General features: G+C 42.1%; 3 protein-coding genes across 7 annotated transcripts in view; 1 reads left to right on the top strand and 2 right to left on the bottom strand.

Annotated features, from left to right (window-relative positions):
* LOC146634253 (NACHT, LRR and PYD domains-containing protein 3-like) overlaps positions 1-17632 on the top strand; it is a 675133-nt gene that overhangs the window by 531032 nt on the left and 126469 nt on the right. The gene's annotated exons all lie outside the window — the stretch shown is intronic.
* On the bottom strand, positions 2733-4568 carry LOC146634257 (uncharacterized). The gene is made up of 7 exons (XM_085375931.1): positions 4528-4568; positions 4326-4419; positions 4085-4184; positions 3708-3940; positions 3478-3616; positions 3137-3285; positions 2733-3050 (listed from the first exon to the last, which is right to left on the bottom strand). The coding sequence occupies exons 1-7, from the start codon at positions 4566-4568 to the stop codon at positions 2733-2735; spliced, it is 1074 nt and encodes a 357-aa protein (XP_085232057.1).
* On the bottom strand, positions 11293-14027 carry LOC146634256 (complement C1q tumor necrosis factor-related protein 3-like). Of its 2 annotated transcripts, none has more exons than XM_085376254.1 (4): positions 13811-14027; positions 13542-13604; positions 11674-11808; positions 11293-11576 (listed from the first exon to the last, which is right to left on the bottom strand). In XM_085376254.1, the coding sequence occupies exons 1-4, from the start codon at positions 14013-14015 to the stop codon at positions 11293-11295; spliced, it is 687 nt and encodes a 228-aa protein (XP_085232380.1). In that variant the 5' UTR covers positions 14016-14027. The 2 variants fall into 2 exon arrangements, with proteins under 2 accessions (XP_085232380.1, XP_085232388.1); XM_085376262.1 differs by having other exon boundaries at positions 13542-13613; positions 13811-14015.

The raw sequence follows: 17632 nt of genomic DNA, 5'->3' as shown, positions 1-17632 counted from the left end.
TTTTCTTGTGAAAAATTTGCTCTCATAGAGTAAAATTTTAAATTAATTTTACACCAAGTAGTGTTACTAAAACTCTTCCTCTTCCAGCATGAAAACCTGGTTTCTAATAATGCTTTAAAATATAAAACAAGTAAAAACCACAACTAGATAATAGGTTTAACGGCTTTATTTTGATGTCAGGCTCAAAATATTACATCTCATGTAGTGTACATAAAACACTACATACACAAAAACAGTCATAAAACACTTTAAAACAATGAATTTAGTTCAGCATAAAATGACAATATGGAACCACATACAGGGAGGAATCAGAAGTGCCATACTTCATTTGAAGATCAAATGGTTTGAAGTAACACAGCTCTTTTATGTTCAACACCTTCAGCACCATATTGGGCTGCATTCTCACCTTAAATGCATGATAATGGTCATCAAAACACAGGGTTTCCATCAGTTTTCCACAGAGCAATGCAATGTCATCTTTCACAACAATACTTTTGATCTTATAAAACACTGGAATCTCAGACACTACCTCTGTACAGATAATAAAGTCAGGGCGGTACTCTGTACCATGATGTTTTATCCACTTAGCTGATAAAACACTGGTAGACAACGCAGCTCCAAATTTTAAAGCAATTTCTGGACCTTCTTTCAGCTCTCCAAGTGTCACCATCTTTCCTGGTCCTAAAGCTAATCTTTCGAGGCTAAAAGACTCCCAATACATGGCCATACAACTTTGGTGTTTCTTGGCCAATGTCATTGTAATGTTTTTAAAGCTTTTTAATTGCTTCTTAAAGAAGTTATGTTTGGCTTCGTAACGCATGCACCACATGTGCAGAATTGGGCCAATATTTCGTATACTGCGAGGGTAATGTATCATGAAGTGATGCTTTGGTAGGAGACTGAGTGTAGGAAATAACTGCTTAAAGAGCTGATGATGATCAATAATTAAATGTTTGAGGTAGATGGTCATACCTTCTGACAGCACTGGTGAAAACACAATATTGACAATTTGTAGAAGCAGAAGTAGAAGATGCCAGTAGCTATCACCCACCTGTACCAAATCGCCAAACATCAAAGGTACATTATGCAATAAGCACCAAGATTGAATTGCATTTAGTCCTAAATCATTACTGCCATCAAACAACTTTACCCTTGGTGGGCGATTTCGCTGCTGATTGAAGCCATAGTCAAAGGCATGTATTCTACCAGCAAGTTGTTCAGCACTTAGGAAGTTCTCCTGAATGTACTGCAGCACAAGTTTCACCTCTAACTGAGCAACTCCCTCCAAAATGTCATGCATGATATCTACAGAAAAATTGTTGGCTGTGTTGAAATATTTAAGTGAATTCAAGAGACAAGTGCGTTTCACACCACATACATGAGGTAGCGTAGGATCTCTTTGTACAATTTCACAGTGCTGCTTATGCATATCAAGAGTTCTTAGTGCAACACCAGAATCATCTTCACAGAACACACTTTGAAAACAATCCTTCTCAAGCAGACAAAAACGACAACAATATCGAGCTGCAAATGACTCCACGAACCCAAACAGACTATGCAAGCCAAGATTGTCCCCAGTGACCTGGATTACAGTGCCATGAACCAAGTGTTTAAACATGGGAAGTTTCAGTCCCTCCGTCTCAAGAACTTTCAGATCATTGACAAGTGGCTCAAGGATTGAATTAAAGCCATAATGCTTTGAGTCTTGTGCATGAAAAAGAGCACACAAAAGAATATTGACCAACAACGAATTAAAGATTGGAGGAAAATTCCTTAGTGTAAAGTATATTGCACCTAATTTATGTACACCCTTTTCAGAGCCCAGGGGATTTGCAGTTTCAAAGTCATCATTTGTAAGGCATCTTTTTCTGCAGAAAATAGGGGACATCTTTTAACATAGGCAGCATCGATTAAGTCTGCATACACACCTTCTCTGGACATATTCCTCGACTTGAACATGTCGACAACATGGTGGTTTTGAAAGATAGTTTTCAGTGTTTCCAAAATAGGAACATATGCAAACCTATCGGTTACAATGACTTGATCAAAAGTCCCTGTGATCTTGTTTCTTCTACTGTCAAATCTTGTGCCAAGCACCATTTCAACAGGTTCAACAGTTGCCCATTTTTGTTTAAAGTGCCTATTTCGTTTAGCTTCTGAATTTAACAGTGTGAATGGGTTTTCAAAGTTTTTGAATGACTGCTCTAATTTCTTTTTACTTGAAGTGTCCTGTGAAGGTAAGCTCTGTAAAGCTGCATCTTTAGCCTGAGTATGAATCTCAAAAAACACTTCCTCCATTGAGGAGACAAAACTATTCACAGTAGATTGGCTTAATCCAGCTGCCCTGAGCTGTGCAACAGTAGAGGCACACATATCCAAAGTGCTCTTATTTGAACTTTTCAACATTTCAGATGTTGTGGGTGTTTCTTCTACATTAGTTGACACCACCTCCCTTGTAGTGCTAACTTCTTTAACTGCCACATCAGGCTGTAAATTAACATCAGTGTCAGCCTGTTGGTCGAAATAGTTAAGGTGTTTGGTATTTAAATGTTTTCTAAAACTTGCAAAAGTGCCAAACACACAGCCACAGTCATGCTGGGCACATTTAAGGCGAAGATTTCTTCCAGGTAAGTAACCATGGACTAACCGTAAATGCCTAACAAGCATGTTTGAACCAGTAAACTCAGCCTGACAGACAAAACACTTCATGATGGAGAATTAACCTTCAAGCCCTAACGAAGCAACCTTGTCCGTATTTCAGCAACTCTGGGACTTTCTTTGACTTTGCCAACATCTATATTGTACACAGTGGTTTGGATGAACGTGTACATGTTGTGAAGCATGGTGTTGAAAGATGTGCCAAAAACAAAATGTGCTTTAAACAGTTCATCAAAAGCACCAAGTGAAGAGGTAGACTTGCATGGTATGACATTCTTGTCAAGAATAATGAAGAACTGGTGGATGTCATGCTTTTTCACCCCAACAGCCAGGAGGTAGGGTTGAGTGCTGGTAGTGACGGCATCAAGGTGCTCTTGGATATTTGTTCCAGTCTGAAAAGACAAATACAGACAGGCAATAAGAATCAAGTGTTTCTTAAACTGGTAATTCATACCATAAAAATAGAAAAGAAACAAACCTTCTTGAAGACCACAAGATGCCTTTCTGCTTGAGAAGCTGACACCTTTCCTGGTCTCTTCCGACCCTGACCAGATGGTGGAATCAGATGTAATAGCAATAGAATCGCTGAGAGGTCACTGTCCCAGCCTGAAAAAATATATTTGTTTTTAATAAAGTTGAATCATCCTCATCAATAACAAATTTCAATGCATCTGCACTGACAAAATGTTTGAGTAGACCCAAAATACAAAAGGACAGCTGTTCTGTGACAAACATTATATATCCTGTGAATGTTCTAATTAAAGAAATAACAGCTCACCAATGTCAGCATTAACTTCAGTGGCATCCTCAGGAGAGTCAGCAACAGTTCTTCCAGGTCACTGGTAGAAGGAAGCTTCCTGCCTTGTTGGATAATCTTTCTTTTGAATGTTGTTGGCCACCTCTCCAGCAACCTGCCTGATACATCCTCACCAAACATCAGTACAAAATCCTGTTCGATCTGTAACAGGGATAGAGAACAGAGAATTATATCTGCTTTCTGTAAAATATTAAAGTGTGTTTACATTGTCAACGTAATGAAAAATATTCACCAAGCCTTTGATATCTTTGAAACGTGGAAACACAGACAGTATGTTGCTTGACAGCAGGGGGTCGAGGACCATGTTGTGTCGATAAACAAATGTCAACTTCATCTTCTTCTTGACTGTGTCTTCATCAGCTGAATGTTTCATCAGAGCGATTGCTTCCTTGCACTCATCCTCACTCAGCATCTTCTCTGTAACAAACTGCAACTCTCGTCTGACAGTCGGTCCGCCACACTGGTCTTCACCCGATGATCCATCTCCTGGTGCTACACAATATGAAATACAACTTTATCAAAACTAATAATAACATTTGATAACCATTATTAATACAGAACCACAATTTGGAACTGTATTATATGTTTCCACTGAATTAGGAATGTTACCTCCAGATGTTAATCGCCTCTCTTTAGCAGTGCATCTCTGTATGGCTTTAATCCTCCAGGCCAAGTACCCAGTGCCACCCTCGCCATCATCATAATGTTCCTTGGAGAGTGACATATACAGACATTTTGTTTATTAATTATCAGTAAGTTATGTAACCATGAACAGTTGATAAGGACATACATTTTGGCAGGATTTAAAATTTTGATATTAGTTGTTCAGTTATTGCTGTTAGCTACTTACATAGCCATTTTTTGAGTACGGGTCACTGAGGTAAGGGAAAAAGGTTACAATTCCTCTGGCACACATTTCTTTTACCTGCCGTGGTGGTGATGTACTGCAAGATCAAAAGGAAAAGAACTAGTCAGCTTCGCTGGAATTAATAGAGATTTAAAATAATTTGAAAATGATAGTTAAAAAAATCACAGGGCCAGAAATAAATTACCCATTTTTTTCTGTCATGTCAGCTACCAGTATGTTGACCATTTTTCTTCTGGTTTCATCCACCAGGGACTTGGTCCGATTGTACTCATTTATTATACGTTCTCCAACAGGTTTGCTTGTGAGAATGGATTCCACCAACTGGAAAACACAATAAAAACATTCTACATGTTGATATAACCACTACAGTTCAGAACACTTAAACTACAAACAAAAAAGACACTATTAGAAGAATGTGGAAATCTGTTAGCTCCTACTTGCTTAGCTTCTGCATCCAGCTTCTGACGTTTCCTCAAAGGGCTGTCTGAAAGGATGACCGTATCCTGTGAATCTGATGAATGTGGCCATGATAACTGGAACCGCTCAGGAGACACTTCTGCAACAGATGTTTCCAGACCTTAAAAATAGGAGCAAAACAAATCAGTTAACATGGTCCCTCCATAGACTCATTTTATACATCCATCCATCCATCCATCTTCATCCGCTTTATCCGGAGCCGGGTCGCGGGGGCAGCAGCCTAAGCAAAGAGGCCCAGACCTCCCTCTCCCCAGCCACCTCCTCCAGCTTATCCGGGGGAACACCAAGGCGTTCCCAGGCCAGCCGAGAGATGTAATCTCTCCAGCGTGTCCTGGGTCTGCCCCGGGGCAGACCCAGGACCCAGGTCCCACAGGACACCCCGAGGGACACGGTCGAATGCCTTCTCCAAGTCCACAAAACACATGTAGACTGGTTGGGCAAACTCCCATGCACCCTCAAGTATCCTGGAGAGGATAAAGAGCTGGTCCAGTGTTCCGCGACCAGGACGAAAACCGCATTGTTCCTCCTGTATCCGAGGTTCGACTAGCGGATGAACTCTCCTTTCCAGCACCCTGGCATAGACTTTCCCAGAGAGGCTGAGGAGTGTGATCCCCCTGTAGTTGGAACACACCCTCCGGTCCCCCTTCTTAAAGATGGGGACCACCACCCCGGTCTGCCAGTCCACAGGTACTGCCCCTGATCTCCACGCAACATTGCAGAGGCGTGTCAACCAGGACAGCCCTACAACGTCCAGAGCCTTCCTCGGGGCGGACCTCATCAACACCAGGGGCTCTGCCACCAAGGAGTTGTTTAACTGCCTCAGTGACCTCGCCCCCGGAAATTGGTGGGTCATTCCCCTCATCCCCAGACTCTGCTTCCTCCTCGGAAGACGTGTCAGTGGGATTAAGGAGGTCCCCGAAGTATTCCTTCCACCGCCTGACAATTTTCTCAGTCTACGTCAGTAGCGCTCCGCCAGCACTATACACAGTGCAGGTAGAGCACCGCTTTCCCCTCCTGAGACGCCTGACGGTTTGCCAGAATCTCTTCGAGGCAGTCCGAAAGTCTTTTTCCATGGCCTCTCCGAACTCCTCCCACACCCGAGTTTTTGCTTCAGCCACTGCCCGAGCCGCATTCCGCTTGGCCTGTCGATACCTGTCGGCTGCCTCCGGAGTCCCACAGGCTAACCAAGCCCGATAGGACTCCTTCTTCAGCCTGGTGGCTCCCTTCACCTCTGGTGTCCACCATTTGGTTCGGGGATTACCACCACGGCAGGCACCAACCACCTTGCGGCCGCAGCTCAATGCAGCAGCTTCGGCAATGGAGACGCTGAACATGGTCCATTCGGACTCAATGTCCCCAGTCTCCCTCGGAATGCTGTCGAAGCTCTGCCAGAGGTGTGCGTTGAAGATCTCGCGGACTGGGGCCTCTGCTAGACGTTCCCAGCACACCCTCACTACGCGTTTAGGTGCACCAGGTCTGTCCAGTGTCCTCCCCCGCCACCTGATCCAACTCACCACCAGGTGGTGATCAGTTGACAGCTCAGCCCCTCTCTTTACTCGAGTGTCCAGAACATATGGTCGCAGGTCTGCTGATACGATTACAAAATTGATCATCGACCTACGGCCTAGAGCGTCCTGGTGCCACGTGCACTTATGGACACTCTTATGTTCGAACAGGGTGTTTGTTATGGCCAAACTGTGATTAGCACAGAAGTCCAATAACAAAGCACCGCTCGGGTTCAGATCAGGGAGGCCGTTCCTCCCAATCACGCCCCTCATTTTATACACTCTTTGATTAAACAATGTAATAATGACACTAAAAAAAAAGACATCCAATGAAACACAAATCACTCAAACAAACCTGTTTCATATTTGATGGTTAGTACCCCGGTTGAGGGATCTGTTACTATATCCTCAAAAACAGGGGCGGAACGTGGGGGTGTGGCTTACTGGGCTTAAGCCCGGGTTGTTTTGTCAGAAGCCCGGGGTCTTTTGGAGTGTAATTTTTTCATAGTTAGATGCCTGGCTGACAACTGCATAAAACACAAAGTACACACAATATTCGAAGCACATAGTGCACACTGTGGGAATTTACGACTGTGCGTGAATCCCCCCTGATATTGGTATGATCCGAGCTCAGGCACTAAGCGACTGAGCGAGGGGGCGGGGCAGCTGCTGCCCGTGAGTGCGCTGTTGGAGAGACGGAGCCAGCCATACTAAGGAGAGCTTAAGTTTGAGCAGGTACCAAAGCAAATCATTCGTACCGTACAAATAATGTAAATATGACGGTGAATCACGAAAGATTGATATCAAACTGATCACTTGACCAATATTACGTTACTTGCTCTTCAAGTGAATCAACAAATGGCGAAATGAAAATAACTCAAAATGTTAGAAATATTCCAGTGTTAGAAAATCTGCACTGCTCAGTGTTAGTCATTGTTAATCTTCAAGACTGACTAGGTTACTTTTAAACATATAACACTGTCAAAAGTGTTACTTTAACACTCAACAGTGTTGTATTTAACACTCAGAGGTGTGGCCCCATATAGACACTCTCTAGTGTTAATTTAACACTGCAGATTTTGCTGTGTAACAAAACAATACTAGAATGCCAGACATCAAGCTGTAGTTCTTAATGAACGTCTCTTGCTCTGTGCTATTCTAGGGTGGTTTGGGGGCCCTCAATTCTCAGGTTACCAGCCTAGGACCCCAGACGCTGCTGGTCCGCCGCTGCGTCCAGCCATCGGTGGGGGAACCAACCCCAGGTCAAAATTTGTCCGGTTAGACATCAACCTGCAGTTCTTAACAAAAGTCTCCTGCTCTAGTGCCCAGACACTGGAAGAATTTTGCACGACTGCCGTTTAAATTAGCGAACAGATGATTTAGGGTTCATCCAACATGCACACTTGGATGTAACAGGTGGTGCTTACCTTTAAGATTCTGTTAGACCTGTCCTCTGTTCGCCTCGTTTCACGACCCCATGATTACGATCTAATTCGTGTCTCTCAGCCATTTTGGATCCGGGTCACAGGCACCAATTATCGACCCCAATTCCTTTGTCCTCAGGCTTTTCAGAGAAGACGCAAACTCAGTGTAATCAAAACATATGCAATCACTTTATTCAATACAGTCTTCTTCAGTAACACCTTCAGGAAGGGAGATGTGCACAGCGTGAAAGCCTTCTGCAGATCTACTGCATTACTGACAGGATGAGAGTGATATACTCTGCACCCCCACTCCTCACGGACACAACAGGAGACGACCTTCAGGTCATCATCTAGCAGCACAAACATGAGCTACATTCTCTGAAAAGTCTGCACTAAAGCTCCTGTTTATCACAGTTTCATTTCGCCAGGAAATCTAATGACCTAAAGCACAGTATACTTTATATATATATAAACCCTTAAAGCCGGCCTTTAATATTACCCTTTAATATTACGCTTTAATATAGTCTTTAATATATACTTATCAAATAGGCACTTGGATTGTATTTTATAAGAGTTCCCAATAATATTTCAGTGTATTAGCTGCACTGTTATTTACTTAAGTTCAGTTTCCCCCCCTGATAATGCAGGATTTTATCTGAGGGTTTTTTCTTTTTCCTTTTCTTTCTTTCTTTGTTTAATAAAATGACTCATGTGTTAATCAAATCAGAACACTGTTAAAACATGTTGTGAAATTCTTTATTTCTAATATTGTAAACTTGTGCCTAAACTTGACATTTCTGACATTCTCTCCAATAAAACTGTTGAATTTATCTCTTTGGGCTTGCCAGAGATTTCTTTTCTTTTATGAACATGCACACAAGGAAATTTAATTTGTCATTTATTACTGAACTCCATTTGTCATAGAGGATCTCAGCTCTATCCCCTTGCAAGTTTTTTGGTTCTCTGAAAAAGTGCAAATGTTAAGACATTTTGTAATGCAAGCTAAAAAATACTCAATAAATTTATGTTGTCTGTCTTGTGTTTTTACAAGTGTAATTGCTTATTTCTAACACATTTTCTTTTAATATCCAATTCAAAACACAGTAGTTTTGGCTATTACAAGAGTTTGGGTGTATTTTAAAGCTTTGAGTCCTATTAGCTTAAAATGCTTAACATTTTAAAACTAATTATTAATTCCTAAAATGTATTGAGGTAGATTTGTACTTGAAAGTCAAAAGATCACGTAGAGAGTACCCGTCATGGGCGGGGTCTGTGACCCAGTGTTTGAGTGTTTATATATTTTGGTATTCATCTGTGTCCTAGTTTAGTTCAGCTAGTTCATTCTGAGGTTGCTGTTTAGTCCTTTGTTTCTTAGTTGTTTATGTCATCTCCTCCTGTATTCAGTCTCCCTGGTCCGTGCGTCTACCTGTCATGCGTCATGTCTGCGTGGTTATGTTCAGTTCAGCTCACGTCTAATCCCCATGTTTCCTGTTTTACTTTGAAAGTCTGTGTCTAATGTCAGTGTATGTAGTTTCACTTTCCCTGTCCTGTCTTTAGGTTCATGTGTATCATGTATCCCTTGATCATCCCTCATGTATATTTAGTCTCTGGCTGTATCCCAATTCAGGGTCTGCAGCCTGAAGGCCGCATTTTAAGGCCGATTACGTCACAGCGGCGCGACGAAGGCTGTCCCAATTCAAAGGCTGCTCGAAATGCGGCCCTCAAATGCGTCCTTCATTTCCCTGAATTTTAAGGACGTGGCAGTGTAGACTTTGTGGCCCAATATATCCCAGAATGCATAGCGTGGCGGTGGGTGTGGATAAATTTGCAGAAAAAAACGGCAGATGAGGGGCGCCCGAAGAGTGCACTTTAAGTACTGAATATGATGTCACTTATTTATGTGCAAATGTTTAATAACGAAGAACATTAAACATTCCTGTTGGCCACATGTCGGCAAAGTCATGTGACATCAGTGACGTTTGTATTAACTTGGTTTTAAAGCCTTTACTTTCAAATACACGCCGTTCAATAGCTGAGCTTCATCAGAGAATGATCAAAGCTCATGTAGAAACAAACACATGAACAAAAGATTTTCTCCTTCATCTCTGTCACACAAAGCTGAATGACACGTTTCCAGCTGTTAGTATCATGGTTGCTAGGCAACTTGGGCAGCGCAATGGAGGCTTTTTTTTTTTTTTAACTTTATTGACAAACAACAGTATCAGCGCAACGGAGGCTAGACCGTCCCATTACACAAGCCTCGCACTTCCGGCCTTAGCGGTCTTTGAGTACGCGGCCCTTGAGGATCGTTGAGGCTGCAGACCCTGGATTGGGATACAGCCTCTGTGTTTCATTCAGCCTGTGTCGCGTCGTCTGTGTTCCCACCCTCCATGTTTTCATGGGCAGTCTTTGCAGTCATGGTCATAGTTCTCTGAGTCTCCATAGTTTATCACAGTATTAGTTTCCCAGTTTAGTTATAGTTTAGTTTAGTCACTGTGCTTCTGCCTTCTTTAACCTCTATGTCGTCGGCCATAATAAAGGCTCGCTTTCAATTTAAATTCACTCGATCTCCTCACTTGTGTTCGCACCTGGGTCCACCACACACACCACCGCACGGCCTGCCTCCACAGACCGCGACAGTACCAAACCAAAAATGTGGATATAACAAAAAAACATTTATCAGTGTAACTTAAATTTTTGTATCCAAATCAGCTACATAAATTATGTTTATTTAACTTGTTTTTTTGTTTGTTTTAGTTACTTAAAATATTTTATGTAATCAGTTTCACCAAAAGTTTTGAGTTAAATTAACGCATTGGGTTTTACAGTGTGGATTTTCAGCTACTTTCTTGTTGCAATTTTTTAATTTATCAGTGACAGAATAAAAAATCATAGCATCAAAATAAAAACTGGTAAACTTGAACAAATTCCAGGAAGGATATTACTGAAATCAGATTGGATGTGAAGGAACGTACTAAGATGTAAAACTAGAAGTACAAATATCTTACGCCCACAAATAAACTGACTGTAACAAAGGGTCCAGTATTTTGTTTCTAACAGCTGGCAGTGCATATAAAACACCAGGACACCACCACAAGGTAATAGCGGTGATGTACTGATGTAGGTCATCGTCGACATCATTGACTCTTCAGCACAGAATTTTAAATCGGGCCAAACTCCCAGCATGTGTCGGGTTTGATCTCTGTTCTGGAAACACAACTGTGACATGACTGTGTTTGATTTTCTGCTGTCAGTATGAGATAATGGGAATTAAAAAACACAAAGAAACTAACTCTGCTGCTTAATCATCAATTTATTATGATATATTATTAGAATGAAATGACAGAATGGAATCACATTGAATTTTGAAATCAGAAGAGAGAGAGATCCAAACAACATTATTGTTTAGTGTATCTGGATTTTGGATTTACAGACAGATGAAAAATAATCCCAGCAGGTGATTAACTTCCTGTTTTACTTCTGAAAAAATAAAGAAAAAGCTACAAGACAGCCCAAACAGGAAGTTTGCAGCTGGTACACCTTTCACATGGAGAAAAGCAGATGACCTCTGAAGCTGGTATGATAATTGTAATCATCAAATATCCTTCCACCAGCCCAGAGGCGCACATACACCTGATCTTGAGCATCTAGAAGCAGTGAGCCACCATTAGAGGCACTTGGAGAAAGTGTTGTCTGATGTTCCCATGCCGTAAAAATGAGCTCTTTATTCATGAACAACCTAGCAGCTGTAGGATATGCATTGTCTCCGTGTCCATGCAGGGTCAACTCAAAGTTGTAGACTCCTCTGACTGGTGCAGTGAAAATACCTGTGGGACATTTGTTTTTGCCATATTACATGAAAAATCAGCTGTTAGAACATCTGGAACATCAGCAAAGCAGAGAAGTGACATTGAGTGTTATTACCTGTGTAGGGGTTGTAGGCATTTCCAATGTTTGTGACGACGCGTTTGAAGATCAGAGTAGTCTCTGTGTTAAATGGTCCAGTATAAGTTCCACCACCATGCTCCACCAGAGAGGCTGAGAAAGCCACCTGTTTGGCTGAGAGAGAGAGAAATGTCATTATTTTAAACTTCCTGTTTTACAGTTATACCTCCTTTGTACAGGCTGTGAATTCAAATACTACACGTTACACAAACCCCATTTGGTAAATGCGTTACTTTGATATAGTCTTGAAATATTAGTTTATGTAGATATCATGTTGAAGAAATGTCATCGTGTTCACTGCACTAAAAACAGACTGTTGTGAAACTGTAAGTTAATGATTCTTCAGTTTGTCAGCAGCACAGAAAATACAGAGAGTGATAGTCTAATATTTAGACGAGCTTTGTGCTGTTTCATGTTTATCTGTTTTACATTATTGTGAAGCACGCTTTTACCGTGTTAAGAGTGCTATATACATCAATAAAGTAAATTAAAGTAACAGTGTGATGGGTCACCACTGCTCCACCTTCACTCCTTTTTTAAGGCGCTGACTCCATTTTAATTCCTGTACTTCACTAATAATTCGATTAACTTATGTAAGCCTTCTTAGATTATCAATCGTATTTACCACTATTAACAGTTAATATTCTTTATATATAAAACATTTGTCTAATGAATTCTAAACTAGAAGCCGATTATTGCCAGCATGGGCACATCAGGATGTGCCAGTATCACCAATACTTCATCAACATGATTAGAGAGGATATTTGGAGCAGCATGTGACATCAGCTCCCATTAAACACTTCAGATGTCATGGTCCGGGGTGTGCGGCTGCAATTTTCAGTCAGGCTCCTGAGTCTACCTGGGATCCGCCCCTGGGCAGGGCCACCTCCAGTTTCTCACACCTGGAGCTGATTTGCAGCCAATCAACCCAGATTGATTTAAGCCTCCCACTGACCTTCATTCACTGCCAGTTTGTCATCAATCCATGTTGGTAGCTGGCTCTCATGTTTCAAGCTCCCTTTGTGAATAATCTTGATAACCTTACTTTCTTGTGCTGTAGTTCCTGGATTCACCTTCTCTCAAACCTCTGGCTCACGGTTCTCTCTCGGACTCAGGATAACAAACCACCATTTTTGAAATCACTCGATGCCTCACCTGCCTGCCCGCTGCCACCACTCTATCAGCAACCTCTAGATCTCACCTCAGGTCAGCCTTTCCACATTGCTCAGCTCACCCTCCACTCATGGCTCTTTTGCTCCTCCTGCAAAGTGACTGCTAACTGTCCTGTTCCAGGCTGCATCTCAGGCCCATTTCCCCTTTCTAGTTCCACGTCCCCCTAGCCATGTTACCCAGGCCACGCCACGTCAAATTCTACCTTTCACTGCTTTTTGTTCTTGACACATTTTCTAAGACTGAGTATATTGTAAAGCTACCTGGCTTCTCTGTCCTGGGTTTCTGCACCTCAGTCCAGTTTTGGTACTGACCACTCGGTCCCGTGACATCAGACCGTGGTCCTGCATTGCCTGCTCTATATGTTGCTTCATATCATGATTTATGTGAAAAAATGAAGCAGTTTTATTTCAAAGTTGTTATCCCTGCTGTCTCTTCAGTCTCTTTCTCTCACTCCATATAAAAGACAAGTTATTGAAGATGGAACCAATAACTATGCAATTCAAATGCATGACAAAAGTCATGCTAAATCACTTCCCAGTGAATATATTTGCAGTGCTTATCTGTTTGTGCTGACAATTAGACAATTTTATTTCAACAGCTCAAACTTGTGTCATAAACATAAATATTACAACATCTCTATAGAAATTCTGCCCTTGAGGATTTGCACACAGTACCTTGTAGCCGCTGCTTCAGCTGCTCAATCTCAGTCTTCTGTGTCTCCACTTTTTTTAGTTTTGCTTCTTGTTCTGACAAAACAAAAGGAAATGGAACATGGTTGCACAGCTTGTCTTCAGATTGCTTTAGTGTTCCTGTAATTAAAATTCTGTCTTTACATGATCAAGAAATACAATTCTGTTCTTTAAAATAACTGGAACACAACAGCGGATCATATGAAGGCTTCTTGATGCTGCTATGTCTCTCACCAACTAACACAATTTTGTACCTTGATTCTCCTTTTGAAGAAGTGTGATCTGCTCTTTCTGTACAGCCAAAGAGGCGACTATCCCTGTCAGCACAGCTTCCATGTCACTTGTAAATGGCTGTAGGAGCGCAATCTTTTTTTTAAGAATGACCTCATCTTCAGCTGTCTGAGCTGCTGAGATAGAGCAGGCCAGAAGCAACACAGAGAAAACCAAGATGGTCTCCATCCTGTCTCCAGAAATCTGAAGTTCAACTGTCTCATCTGCAAATCTGACCTTTTTATGATATGGCAGCAAGAGGCAGGACTATCATCAGGTTACTTCCCCACTCCTCCCAGTTTGTTAAAAAACGAGGAAGTACTCAAACATGACTGGAATAGTGAATTCATCAACCTCTGTGTTTTGGTTGACTGCTGTTAAAACAGGTCAGTTGAATTTAATGCTACAATTTCCAAATGGGGAAAATGCAAATGGTAGCACTGCGCAAGTGTATACACACTTTGTCACAGTTACCTCTGTGAGCAACACACAACACAACCCCATGAATAACACACCCCTGGTAGATTCACAAACATAAAAATGGCATTTAAAAGGTTAAACCATCATGCAACCTCGGATGTTGCTGTCATCTTTCTGCTCCTGTAAAAGGAAACACATAAATTCATCCACCCTTTCGTCCTGTCTAGGTGGAGGTTAACCTTGACTCGTGGTCAAGTCTTGTCAATTTTACCAGTCAGTCAGTTTGTTTTTATTTCCATCCATTCATCCATTCTTTCTTTCTTTCTTTGCTGATAGTGGAAACTATCATCGCATTTAGATTTTAATGTGGAGAAACTCACTTGCAACGGTTTTCTCGACAGGTTGTATAGCGCTTTTAATTCCCGTTGTGCAGATCTGCTTAAAGAAAAGAAATTGACAAACAGAAATCAGTGCACTGTTCAAAAAATAAAAATGAAAAATAAAAGATAAAAGATAAAACTACAAAACAAAAGTAGATGAAAAAACCGAAGCCCGGTCTTAGGACTTGTCACAGAATATTCTTTCTCTTATAGGTGAGAAAACACCAACTCTAAAACTTGGTGCCATGGTAAGACCTTCCCCATACTTCAGAAACAAAAACAAAACCAAACAAAAATCTGCCAGTTTCACTCATTCAAACTCTGGCTGCAGGACTCTGTTCACCCTGCTATCATGTTCCCCAAAATAATACTAATTCAGTCGTCTATGTGTCAGTTCTCACCCCACTCGATAAACCAGGCAGGATGGTAACAGTGTTACCTACTTAAAATTGTGTTTGATCCTAATGAGCTTCATTCCATGTGTGTGTGTTAGTAAATGGTAAATGGCCTGTATTTATATAGCGCTTTTCTAGTCCCTAAGGACCCCAAAGCGCTTTACATATCCAGTCATCCACACATTCACACACTGGTGATGGCAGCTACATTGTAGCCACAGCCGCCCTGGGGCGCACTGACAGAGGCGAGGCTGCCGGACACTGGCGCCACCGGGCCCTCTGACCACCACCAGTAGGCAACGGGTGAAGTGTCTTGCCCAAGGACACAACGGCCGAGACTGTCCAAGCTGGGGCTCGAACCGGCAACCTTGCAATTACAAGGCGAACACCCAACTCTTCAGCCACGAACAGTATATGAATTGTAGACTCATATACTGTGGTTTGAGATTTAGACTGGTCTAAACTGGTTTCAGGTATGAACTGGTCTGTGAGTGGGAGTCCTCTCTCTGCCATCTATAATCCAGTTTTGAGATCCTTCCCAGACGCCTTAACGCCCACTCACATCCTGGGCCATCTGATCTCAGGAATTCGCATGATAAGGTGGGGCCAGGTTTCACAATGAACACACCCGAAACTCTGGCTGATTGGGACCCACACCCAGTTTCACACCTTGGCTCAGGTGATTAGAGGATCATCAGGGGTCCTTTTGTCCCTCTGTGGGGGGGAAACTCCCACTAGGTTTATATCTGGGACTCTCCACCATTTGACCTTAGAACTGAAGAAGCTTCTCGGATGAGAGGTGAAACGTCTTCAAGTAACTTAAAGAAGTCCAGACGCTTTTCTTTGCAAGCTCCTTTGACCTCTTTGTCCCGTGTCTCTCTTTGTCCCACTGTCTCTTTCATTGCCATCTCACTCCAAACATGGCAAGTGTCAAACTCAGACAGTCTTCTCAAAAGTCCTTCACACACAGTGAGGTTGCAGCTTGCTGGAAACGCATCTCCATCCATCCAATCTAGATGGTGGTTCTTCTCTTCCTGATGCCGTTTGCCCACAGCGCTGCTGGACCTCTCTGCTCAGATTGTCTCTTGGCCTCCTGTCCACTGTTGATGTTCATGCTCGTGCTTCTGAAACTGCACTCGGTGTCTTCAGGGAGAGATCAGCTTCCTTGGAGCTCGCTCGTTCAGGATGAGGACGGGGAGCTGCAAAACAATTCAGCCAAAATTCTGGCTGAGTGTTTCTATTTTTTCTTTCTAATGATCTTAACCTTTTCTTCCGACTGCTGCCCGTGGAGAATTGATCCAGGTCCGTTCCCCACCTGTAAACGACAGACTGAGAGACTTTCATTATTCACTGTGACTGCATATGTTTTCATCACTCCTAAAACAACACATCTCTGCTTATTTTGTTTTGAACTCTACTGACTTTAAACCCCCAAAAATGTGAATTTTTATTTGCTCTTAACCGCGAACACAAAAAATCTTTGTCCTTTCAGCCCAACAGCTCTCATACAGTCAGCCATCAAATCCTCCATTCATCCTTGAATACTTGATCACCTTTAAATGTCACTGTTAATTTTAGCAATTTATTTTCATTACCTTAACACTAATCCACTGTTTTAGTTTTCTTTATTTACTTTAGTTCACTTTCTCCTATTTGATCACTTTGATTTCTTGACTATTATTATTTCACAGAACATCAACTGACCTACTTTTCTCCCTCTTTTGTCATCCAGGAATTCACACACACTCACAGCCTGGTCACTCGCCCCCACCTTTCTTTCTCTCTCACACACACTCACAGCCTGGTCACTCGCCCCCACCTTCCTTTCTCTCTCACACACACATTTTACTCCTCGTTCGTTCCGCCTGTGACCCCGCCCCTCGCTGGCTCACACACTTCCTGCTTCTCGCAGTCCCGTTCAAACTTTCTGTGAGACACGTCTTTCTCTGCTGATTCAGGACAACGACCTAGACGGTGTGGGATTATAATATTACTTTATGCCATGTTAGACCCCTAATTAAAGATTGTGAATTATTATGTAGTTTTAGTTTGCATTATTCTCCTGAATTAGAAGAAGCTGATAACTATTGCATTAGTTAAACTGATTTGCATTGCATTAGACTGCTGATTTATTGTGAATGAATGATATTGTTTTATGATGTTATAAGAAATACTGTTTGCAGAAAGTCATCGCCTTATTTGTCTGATTAGAAGAGAACATGCTGGAGTTTTCTGCCCCATCTCAGCAGGAGCAGATAAACAGGGAGCCAAGGTCGTAGCTTAGGCGCCGTGTGAGAGAAAGCATGTGAATGTTTAGGCTTTTATGATAAGGTGGGGGCACCAGAGGCTATAAGAGTTTGAGCAATGCTCCACCATTTTGAGATCTGAGGCTGTCTGCATCAGTGTCCATCTCCCACGGGTGTGATCATTAAAATCATCGTTTGACTCAACCCGACCGGACCAGTGTTGTTATTGTGGTTTTTCCTCTTGTTTCCATCCCCAATTTTTGGATCCTTAACAGTTAGTGTTTTTCTGTTCTGCTTCATCCCAGCAATAAAGCTGTGTATTTTTAGTTTCTTCCGCTTCCTTGAGTCCTGCATTTTGGGTCCTC

The sequence above is a fragment of the Diplotaxodon limnothrissa genome, linkage group LG3 (assembly GCF_057381915.1).
Source record: "Diplotaxodon limnothrissa isolate DT_005_m linkage group LG3, D_limnothrissa_male_GT1.1, whole genome shotgun sequence".
In the NCBI taxonomy this organism is placed as follows: domain Eukaryota; kingdom Metazoa; phylum Chordata; class Actinopteri; order Cichliformes; family Cichlidae; genus Diplotaxodon; species Diplotaxodon limnothrissa.
The sequence above is the reverse complement of the archived record's forward strand: the minus strand, read 5'-3'. Positions and strand labels throughout refer to the sequence as shown.

What these genes read in the sequence shown, in the direction of transcription:
- LOC146634257 (XM_085375931.1), bottom strand. Translation starts at nt 4,568, where the DNA reads ATGGTCAACATACTGGTAGCTGACATGACAGAAAAAAATGG. An exon ending in CGTACTCAAAAAATGGCTAT is followed by an intron (nt 4,185 to 4,325) that starts GTAAGTAGCTAA and finishes TCACTCTCCAAG; the next exon opens with GAACATTATGATGATGGCGA. An exon ending in ATCTTGTGGTCTTCAAGAAG is followed by an intron (nt 3,051 to 3,136) that starts GTTTGTTTCTTT and finishes TTGTCTTTTCAG; the next exon opens with ACTGGAACAAATATCCAAGA.
- LOC146634256 (XM_085376262.1), bottom strand. Translation starts at nt 14,015, where the DNA reads ATGGAGACCATCTTGGTTTTCTCTGTGTTGCTTCTGGCCTGCTCTATC. An exon ending in TCTTCAAAAGGAGAATCAAG is followed by an intron (nt 13,614 to 13,810) that starts GTACAAAATTGT and finishes TTGTTTTGTCAG; the next exon opens with AACAAGAAGCAAAACTAAAA. An exon ending in GCTGAAGCAGCGGCTACAAG is followed by an intron (nt 11,809 to 13,541) that starts GTACTGTGTGCA and finishes TCTCTCTCTCAG; the next exon opens with CCAAACAGGTGGCTTTCTCA.